We start from the raw sequence: 10,498 nt of genomic DNA on the forward strand, positions 1-10,498 counted from the left end.
AAATTCAGTTTTTTGAGCATCAGAAAGAATTTGTGGAGAAACCGGGTAGGTTTCCCTCTTTTTTATTTAGTTTTTTGATTTCTGAGGGCATCACGTCATCTTTTCACCATGTTTGTTCAACTAGTCAGATAACATTTCCCGCATGGACTTTTCCAGCAGGGCAGCAGCCACAGCAAGTCCTTTTGTGTATGAGGGTCCAATATCAGAGCACAATCTGACGTAATTGTTTAAATCTCCTTCTTTCCTAAAGGGCCTCAGGGCTGCCTGACAGGCGGAGTTGGCATTTTCATAGGCTAGCTGTTTTTACCAGCAAAGAACTGGCTTCCAGGTTTCCCAGGAGCCATGAAGCAGTTTGCATTAGGCATGCAACAAAATCCTGAAAGCTTTCATTAGGGCCTTGGTGAATTTTGGACAGATCTTCGGTCTGATTCCCCGAAGGAGGCAACTTATACCAAGCCCTTTTTGCAGCGGTATTCACTTGAGCATACGCCCCAGGATCAAAGGTCAGCTGATTGGCCAAAAGGAGGTAAGGGCTTTCCCCAGCAAGCATGTCATAAGTAATTGGTATATTTTGCCCCTGATTAACCTCTGCAGTGGACCTACACTGTTCTGCAAATTCAGATTGCCAAAGCAAGAAGTCTCCTCCCGACAAGCAGGCTCGCGCCAGCTGTTCAATCCTCAGGGGGCAAGGCTTCTGCAGACAACGTTTCTAACATTGCCTGAGTAAATGGAGCAGTAGGCCCAAACTGCGCACACGCCCTCTTTAACTCTTTCAGCTGCTTAAAAGGAATCCCTCTATGAGTGCACACTAGTTGTCCCTGCGCATTATTTTCCTCATATACTGGGCAGGTTAAATGAAATCCATCAACATTTTCCCCTCTCTCCCTAGCAGTATGCAGCGAATGTTGTAAGGGTGATTTCCTGGGTGGGATAGCAGGAAGCAGGTGCAGCCCAGGGGGCTGTTAAACCACTGCGATAACAGGAGGGGGTGCAGGGCCTCCAACTGGGGTGAAAGCCCTGTAGACACAGCAGGAGCCAGCAAATCCAGCCGAGGCTTCCACTGGGATTCCCATGGCTGCTGAGTAGTTTACTGCATCTGCAACTGTTGCAGTTGTGCAGTCACTGTGGCAAGCAAAGCCTGTAGCTGACTCACTTTGTCCTCCAGTGGGTTTCTTTCCTCCTTCGCTGGGGTTGTAGAGGTTTCCTTGGTAAATGCCACAAAACGCAGAGGGTCCTCTTCATCATGATATCGCACAGCTTCTTCTTCTAATTGAGCCTCATCCCCTGGGTCTAAGGGGTCACCTTCATCCTCATAAAAGAGGGATGTAAAAGGCACACCTAAACCTTCATCAGGCGGTGCCGAGGGCTTAGTTTCACTTTGGTTCTCAGTTGTGCTCTTTCCTTCAGAGCTCTCTGTAGCTGAGGTAGTCTTAGGGTCTTGACCTCCCTGCTCCTGCCACTGATCCCTCTCATGTCGGGGGTCTAAGCAGTCTCGGACTAGGGTCTACAACCCAAAAGTGTCCACCGGGACCTTACCTGGCCCATGAACATCATAATAATCTTACAGCTTTTCCCCTACCCTTTTCCAGGTTACTAAATCAACTGTCCCTTCCTCCGGGAACCAAGGGCAAACTTTTTCTACAAAATCTAAAAAATTGCAAAGCTGTTGCTGTCCCACCCAAGCCACGAGAATGCATAGCATATTCTTAAGCATGTGCACAAAAATCATAGGCTATTTCCGTTACCCATTCTTGTTTCTCCCGAGTACTCACTGCACCCTCACTTTATTTCGGAACGTTCCCTTTATCTAACTGCGGTGTCCTTCACTGTATCCCCCGTGCTCAGGTCCCTGTTCAGGCACCACTTGCTGGAGCCAGCCGGCTGAGATGAACAGTACCTGAGAGGGGGATAGAGGATTAAACAAAAGACAGAGACAAGAGATAGAGTCGAGAGGGCATACAGTAAATACTGCAGCCCCGAGTTTATTTAGAACATACTACTTATAGCATCGCAATGAGAAAACAGCAGTCACAACCCAAGGTCAGCCAAGTCACACATCTTCCAGAACAAGGAAGCATAGTACTCTCTGCTCCGCAATCAAGCCTCCTTCTTGAAAAATACCGAGTGCTTAAAATAGTTTAGTGCCACTTATCTCAGAGCTCGCCAAGTTAGCTCAGCTCCCAACGTTAAGGAATAAAGATGTTATGAGAAATCTCAACTGATAGAGAATATAGCTTTGGTAGTTACGAGGTGCCCAGAGCTAAAATAAATGGTATCAACTTTGAAAATATGGAGATACAGAAGTTCACCCCAACCTAAAAGAAGACCTGGTAGCTTGCTGAACTCTAGAGACTGGAGAATGTATGTACCTCTGGTTAAATTCAAGACTATAGTTTCTGGGCTCCAGCATCAACTCAGTTTACCTGAGGGGGTGACAACTACTCCACCAGGAGAAACCTTATCTTTCAGTCTTTGCCCCAAAGCAAAGCTGGTAGCTCAATGATACCCTCAATTTATAAAGAATTTCCAGCTGCATGTATTTAATTCACTTGATGGCTTAGCTAAGTCAACGTTTGACAGTGTCAAAAAGAAATGGCATATGTGATAGAGGCTCTATTCATCCTTCTGGCAACCAAATCAAAGTTATGACAGAAATGAGGAGCAAACAGCAAGAAAAATTCATCTTAGATCTAGATGAACATGTCATACAACTAGGGAGCAATCTAAGAAGTCACCCTGCAATGGCAGAAGTTAGGACAGGGTGAGGACATGAGGCTGCCCAGTCTGGAGAAGCTGAGTTGGACAGAGACTGTGTCAGTGGCAGCAGCAGCTGGCAGCTGCAGATGCCACTTAAAGGGGCTGTGACAGTGAGCAGATTTTCATGATGATGGACCTGCTCCATCTGAGCACCAACTCCGGATCAGCTGCATGGAGGGTTCCATTGACTTAAATGGGTACACTGAGTTGTCAGAGTGAGGACTGAGGCAAGTATCACTCGGTACAGAAGTGCTATAACCAGAAGGCAGCAACCATTGTTCTTCTGTTGAGCCCTCCCATTTCCAAGTGCATGTCTCAGCACCACCATAGCAGAGACATCATCAAACTGCATAACAGAGGTCACTCCACTCAGCAGATTCCCTAAAACTCTGCCTCTCACAATTCATAGCCCTATAAGAGCCACATTCAGGTGTATTCTTGGTGAATCAGGTGCTCCTTGTTTAGCTGCACCTAGACTCACACTGGTGGCAGCTGGCCTCAGTTTCTGGTGTGGCCTTTTGAGGCAACTATAAACTCAGCATCTATGGATTGCTTGCTGAATCTTAACAGGTGGCTCTGAAGGGGCACAGTCATGGTTAAATTTGGTTTACAGCTGAATCCCTCTCAGAACTGTGCCACTGGACACCTACTACACAAATCTACACTAAGACAGGAGCTTCACTTGGTACATAGAAACAGACATGGAAAGACAGCCAAAACGGGAAGACAAAGAAGCAGAAGTTATATGGGAAAGTAGAACAGAGATCCAGAAATAACGGAGTCAAGCAATTTAACAGATGTAGAGTTCCAAACACTGGTTATAAAGATGCTCAATGAACTTATGGAAAGTGAAGATGAATTCAGTGTTATGTCAACAAAGAGATAAAAAAAATAACAATAAAAATGGAAATTATAAAAGGGAACCAGTCAGAAATTAAGAACACATTATCTGAGATGAGAAGTATATTAAATGGAATAAATAAAATGGATAAAGAATAAGATCAAATGGCCTACATAGAGCATGAGAAAGCCAAGCATACTCTGTCAGTATGGTAAGAAAAAAAGAAGCCAAGTTTATAATAATAAATTAAGGTGCCTATGATACACTAGTAAAGGTAAAAATATCCATGTCATAGGGGTATCTGAAGGAAAACAAGATGCTGAAGAGCTATTTGAAAAAATAATGATGGAAAACTTTCCTACACTGGCAAAGGAGATAGACATAAAATCACAGGAAGATCAGAGAGTCCTCAAAACCGACAACCCAAAGAGGCTCACAAAACACATCCTAATTAAAATGCCAATGGTTAAATTCAAAGAGAGAATCTTAAAAGCAGCAAGAGGAAAGCTACCTACAAGGGAGCACCGATAAGACTGGCAGTTGAATTCTCAAAAGAAACTATGAAGGACTTGTCACAAAATATTTGATGTGATGAAAAACCCAAGGTCTACAGCCAAGAATACTTTACCAGCAAAGGTGTCATTTAGAGTAAAAGAACATATAAAAACCTTCCCAGACAAAATAAGTTAAAAGAATTTATCATCCTCAAGCCAGAATTACAGAAAATGTTGGAGGGATTTCTTTAAGGAAAAAAAAAAGTATAAAAAACAGAAATAGAGAAAGGCAATAACTACATTTCTATGAACAATTACCTCAAATGAATAAGAATTAAGTGCTCCAACCAAAAGATAGAGTGGCTGAATGGATAAGAAAATAAGACTCTGACATGTTGCCTACAAGAGACTCACTTCATATTAAAAGACACACACAGACTAAAAGTAAGGGGATGGAAAAGATATTGCCTTGATGGACCTAGAGGGTATTGCACTAAATGAAACAGGTCAAATAGAGAAAGACAAACATCGCATGATTTCACATACATGTGGAATCTAAAAGTATAAATAGATAGTTGGAGAATAAACATGGAGATATAGAGTGTAGCATTGGGAAATTGATTAATAATGTAATAAATATGTAATTGGGAAGAGGGTACTAGATTTAGTGGGGGGATCACTTTGTGAGTTATGTGGATCTCTAATCACTATGCTATACAACTGAAACTGGTATTTTATTGTATGCCAAATATAACTGAAAAAAAAACCCTCATTGAATTGTACAATGTAAAAACAAGTAACTAGTTGTTTATTATATTTTAATCAAGTTGAAAAAAATTAAAATAAAACAATAAAAAATAAATAAAAATGCTTGACAGTGTCTACTGTTCTGCTGGCTATTCGACATCAACAGTTGTTATAGACATGCAAAGGGAGACATGTTTGTTCAACTCAGTGGGAAGACAGGGGCAGAACTCAGCTCATGATTTTGTTTGTTTGTTTTCAACCCTAACCCATCTTAAGCTGTTGTCAGTAGTGTAGGTGTTTCATCATAAAAAATTACAACTGACAATTCAAAGACATTCTTCTTTGGGGCATTAATTGTGAAAATAAACATCAGCAGATGACTAATCTATCTAGATAATTTTGAAGATGCCCGCCATAAGTCCAACAGTCTAATGAGAAAGCTAGAGTCTAGCTGCTGGTGCAGCCTAACTAAACCCCAGATTATCACTGTATATGACAGCATAGCCACCATCAGAGGTCTGGAAAACAAACTAAGAAACTATATATTTCATGTAGAAGTTATCACTGAATGCCAGACTTGTGACTCCAAAGAAAGTTGCCCCATTTGGCTCTTGGTCTTAAAGATCGTATTATATGGGACGTTGCCAGCACTGACCCTGACCCGCTTTCTTCCTCTCAAAACAATCTGAGGTGCCTCATCACAAGTGACACTTTTTCAAACCACAGTGTTGCTTTTTGAGTCTGGTTAAATGATTCCAGCAACACAATGGAGGTGTGAAGCCTCAGTATCTCTCTGCAATTAGCTTTCCAGGTCTTTTACACTCTAATAATGTTGCACCTTTTATTTTAAAGCAATGTGAGAAAGTTAAAGCATTTCATGGATTTTCCATATTCCCTAACATGCAGACATTTGGCACATTGAGTTTATTTCTAACTCTTCTACTCTCACCTCCCCTCAGTCCACACATTTTAGTAAGATAATTTGATTAGTAAATGCAACTGTCTCAAATGATGGGCTATGTCCTTTTGGCTGCTTCCTGGGTACAGATCAGAAGGAGAACTGGTTATGTGACATAAAGGGACCTGTTTTGAAAAATTTATGATCCTATTTGAACTTTCGGGATGAAGATTGATTCTAAGTAGTGGATTAATTGAAACACAATAACGATATTGATATGGAGATGACAATCATTAATGTGGAAGGGGGCATGAAGACAGTAACAATTCCAGAGTATGGGAAGGGAACAAATTGACCTCTGGATTATGAATTAAGGAAAAATAACACTATTTGTCTCCAAGGCCTAGCACCACTGATTGACTCAAGCAGCAACCATAGCTGTCAATCTATTCCAATAGCTATGAAAACAGAAAGTTTGTGTTGAAGAATGAAAACCAAAAAATAATAGCATGAAGACCATGAAAAGTTTGCTGTTTTGAAAAAAGAAAGTTAATTTTAGTTACTGTAAGTCAAAATTCAATTTTTGTTCCTTTAATAAACATGGAAAATATATTATCTGGCAGGCACTGCATTAAATCTCTGTGCCATTGCCCAAGGTAGACAAGGAAAAGTAGGCAAGAAACATCTTAAAGAGATTATATCTGTGCTGAGATAGGTTAAGCAGTGGTATAAAGGCAAAGATGGGGCCTTTTAATGCTGGAAAGATTTAGGGCAAAATTGTGAGGTAGGAGTTTGCATCACAAAAAAAAGTTTGATTGAAAGTATCTCTAGACAGATAGTGGAACAGGATGCTACAGAACTGGGAAAATAAACGGAGGCCAGATCTCCAAAAGAATTGTTAGCTGTGCTGAAGTTCTGTGCTCAGAATCTAAAAGACATTCCATGCCAGAATAAGGAATTGAGTTTCTCTTTGGATGGAACATAAAGCAAGATGAAAACATGAATTAGAAAATTTAAAGGTGGACTCACAAAGGGATGAATAAGGGCACAAATAAGTTTGAAAGCTTGGAAGGCAGTAGAAATAAAAGAAACATCTGAAAGATCATTTGTAAAATTGTGCTATATGCTGACAGAGTTGAAATCTATGACAAGAACATGTGATCTTTACTATTTCAGTGAGAGCATCATGTAGATCATGATTGCTGAGCTGGTTAGAGTATGCAATATTTTTAAATATGAGACGTATTTTTTAACGAAGACAAATTCTACCAACTAAAATCCAAGGACTTAAATTTTAAAATCATAGGAAAAATGTAATGTAATTGAGAAAATGCTAAATACTGCATATGTGTCTATTCTATATTTGATTTGTATCTGTCTCAATTTAAACCTTCATTTGATTCATCCTTGTCTGTATCAGACATCACTTAATTTTAATTTCATTTGCCTTTATTCCTTTGATCTCCACCTCTTTAAACAGTTAATTAGATATAATTTACTTAGAAGGAGGTCTGTCAAATATTCCTCATGACCAAAATGTTCAAATATTAAACAATTGTATTTAGCCTATCATAAAAGAAAGCATCATTTTACTCTTAACTCTTTCAAAAATAAGGACAATTAACCCATAAGGTGAATATGTAAGTTTATTGTTCAAAGGAGATGGTTACAGGCATTTTGCTGATGTTTGCCAACGTAAATGTTAATCTTTGTTATTTTGCATAGTCTGGTAGTCCATCGGTACATCACTTGTAATTAGGGTGATGTTTGCCTATGAAGGTAGTTGAGGTTGACCTTAAAAGAATGGCAGCAGATGTATCAGCTATCATTGGCATAGGGAACCACGGGTTGCTTGCTGGTTGCGAGTTAGTAAAAGGACCATTATTGATTGATAAATCAGGATATCTAGTTGGAAAAGTAGAAGGCTCCATCATTCCAAAATAACTTCTCTGTAAGGGATATATAAAATACTGAAGAGTAGAAATTGTGCTTGTAATAAAATTCATCATGTGGCTATTTGCTTGAGTATAGCTGCCATGTGAGCGCATATGAAAAGGAGTCAACTGATTCCAAACAGTGTGTTGGTCCATTATAATTTGTTCCGATGATCTAATTAAAGTTGATGATGGAGGAAACAATTCACTTTTTATTGTTGCAGTTGTGTTAGCAATTATCTGGTTGGTAGCAGGCTTGCTTATCGGTGGCATATTTAAATTTGTAGAAGTCGAAAATTTGTTTTCTCCATTTGTGTCATCAATAAAACCAGAATTATGAACATTATTCTCTGTTCCAGAGTGCTTTTTCTTGAACTTTTGGGCCAACGAAGATGCTAGAGAGACATTTTTAATTCCAACTCTTCTTTTTCATTTTGGGTAAGAGTTGAGGACAGCCTCGTCTAAAATTTGGATTTTGATAGAAGTGTAACAGAGGAGAAAGTTATTAGCTGACAGAAGACTATAAGAAACCTAATCTCATTAATCAAGTTATTATGAAAAGTTAATGTCATCAACACATAGACATTGTTAACTGTTATTAAAAAATTACTTATTGGAAGTATTGGCCCTCAAATACAAATGGTTTCTATATTTAAAGTAATACTGAATGTATTTTTTAAAGTTGGTTTCAATAATTTTACTTAAGAATTCACTGATGAGATTCAAAGATGCTAGCAAAATTTTTTATACTCCAGAATGCTCAGTTCTCAATTTTGTGAAAAAAATTTTAAACTACTAGTTTCATATATTTTTATAAAATATATGATATATATTATATATTATATATAACCCTATTATAAGTGATAACTAAATTTTGTACTACCTTGCTTAAAACAGAGACTTCTTTCTCTTCTGCCAGAATATCAGCTAGAGAAGTGAATCTTTGAAAAGTCTGTTACACTTTATGAAATCCGTAAAGGTTAAGCTGCTGAACTAAACTTTTCATACTTGTAATTTCAAATACTCTGAAAGAGGCCATTATTTCCAGAACTTCTTTCTTAAAGAGTTCTTCATTAATCACTATAGAAGTTCCAATCTCATCCCACCAAAGAGACATAAATTGATCACTTTCAAATAAGTTATTTTCCAGAGTTTTCTTGGAAAAGTCATAGATCGAAAATCATTATCTTCATCTGGTTCAGGGACACAAAATGTGTGATGTGCTTTTCTTATTAAGGACTGTGCAGACAAAGCCTGAAAAGTATTTTCTTTGATTGCAGACCTCAAGTCCGAGTACCTAGTCGATGTGTGATCACACACTGGAGATCCAGTGGAGGTTGCCAAACTAGTTGATTCATCTGTAGAAGAAACACCTTGAATTTCTGAAGAAAACTGTGCCATCTCAAATAAACATTTCTTCAGCTACTTTTATTACCTAGTTTTGAACACTGCAGATCCAAATTCTGCTTTGGCAGGCCTACACTGATAAACTACTCAGATCATTACAGTATTTCTCAACCTGAGTAGCTGTGACATCACAAAATGACTGGTCTCCTAGCAACTAAACATAACATTCAGCCAGGATTTCCTTCTCACTCTTTAAATTTTATTCTGTTAATATAAAATAAAGACTGGTTATTTACATGGTGTAATCTGAAAATTCTTATTGCTGCTGAACTTTTTAAGTAAAAACATTTTGGAGGTCCATGGTGTAAAGGTAATTTCCTGCCTTTTACACACATACTTATTATCTGATTGATGAATAAAGTATAGGACATGGTAAATGGACAATACACAAAATAAAATAAATAAAAGAAATAAGTATATTTTTAGTTTTGGAATTTGAAACTGAAATTTGTATAAAACCTGTGTATAAAAAAACAGACTTGCCATCACTTGTGATTAAAATACAATGTAATTTGATTTTAAAATAAAAATGATTACTTATCTGTATATGTTACACAAATAGCTCTTTGATAATCACATATTTAATACATTTTACAGTCATAAATGAGTGTAATAAATACTATTTTATTTAATGTCTCTTTAAATACATACATATACAAAGTAAAATTAGATTTAAAAGAAAACAGGAGATCTACCAGGATGATCTCAAAGACTAGGAAATGAAACACTTCCAATACAATGCTATAAGTAAAATAAACGTGGTTTATTGCTTTACCATATACTATACAAAAGAGCAAATATCTTTATTTATTTTAGACCTTTTTTTCTCCTCACTCCTACTCTTTGGCTTGTCAGTTTTAAGAAGAAATAGAACTGCTAGTTTTTGTTTATTTCCTTGTTTGTATTATAATCCAGACACATCTCTTGTTACATGTTTTATTAATGTGTTACTCTTTGTTATATTTTCAACACAAATTCCCAATCTTCAGTATGGAAAGTGGAGAGTCTTTATTCAGGTGAGAAGTCTGCAAACCAGAGAAACACAGCCTCTGGTGAAAAGCAAAAGTGCACTCCCCCAGACCAAGGAGAGATGGCCTTTTGAAGTGAATACTTTAGCCAAGGTTCCTGACTGGTCCTATTTTATGCCAAGGAAAAATTCAAATCCCACATTTTAATGAGTCCAAATTGCACTGCCTTGTTGGTCAGAATCATGTGCTCTGATTTGTTGTTATGAATTACTTCTGATTAGTTTAGATGCAAATGAGGATTGAATTGTGCAGCTCTGGTTGGATGAGGCAATAAGTCTCAGTCTACTGGTGCAAAAGTAAAACCAGAAATTTCTTTACTAGTGGTTGACTCAGAGAGAGAAAGCACGTTGCAGGAGATCAAAAGCTCAGTCTATGGCAATTCCCCAAAATGC

At 37.9% G+C, this 10,498-nt stretch overlaps 1 protein-coding gene across 1 annotated transcript; it reads right to left on the reverse strand.

Moving 5' to 3' along the window:
* Positions 1-1,087: 1,087 nt before the first annotated feature.
* Positions 1,088-9,072, reverse strand: LOC120613106 (heat shock transcription factor, Y-linked-like). The gene is given in 3 exon segments (XM_039875729.1): positions 1,088-1,504; positions 8,555-8,803; positions 8,806-9,072. Coding segments are annotated over 3 exon segments (933 nt in total).
* Positions 9,073-10,498: the final 1,426 nt, after the last annotated feature.

Source organism: Pteropus medius, unplaced genomic scaffold (genome assembly GCF_902729225.1).
Source record: "Pteropus medius unplaced genomic scaffold, Ma_sr-lr_union100, whole genome shotgun sequence".
NCBI lineage: Eukaryota > Metazoa > Chordata > Mammalia > Chiroptera > Pteropodidae > Pteropus > Pteropus medius.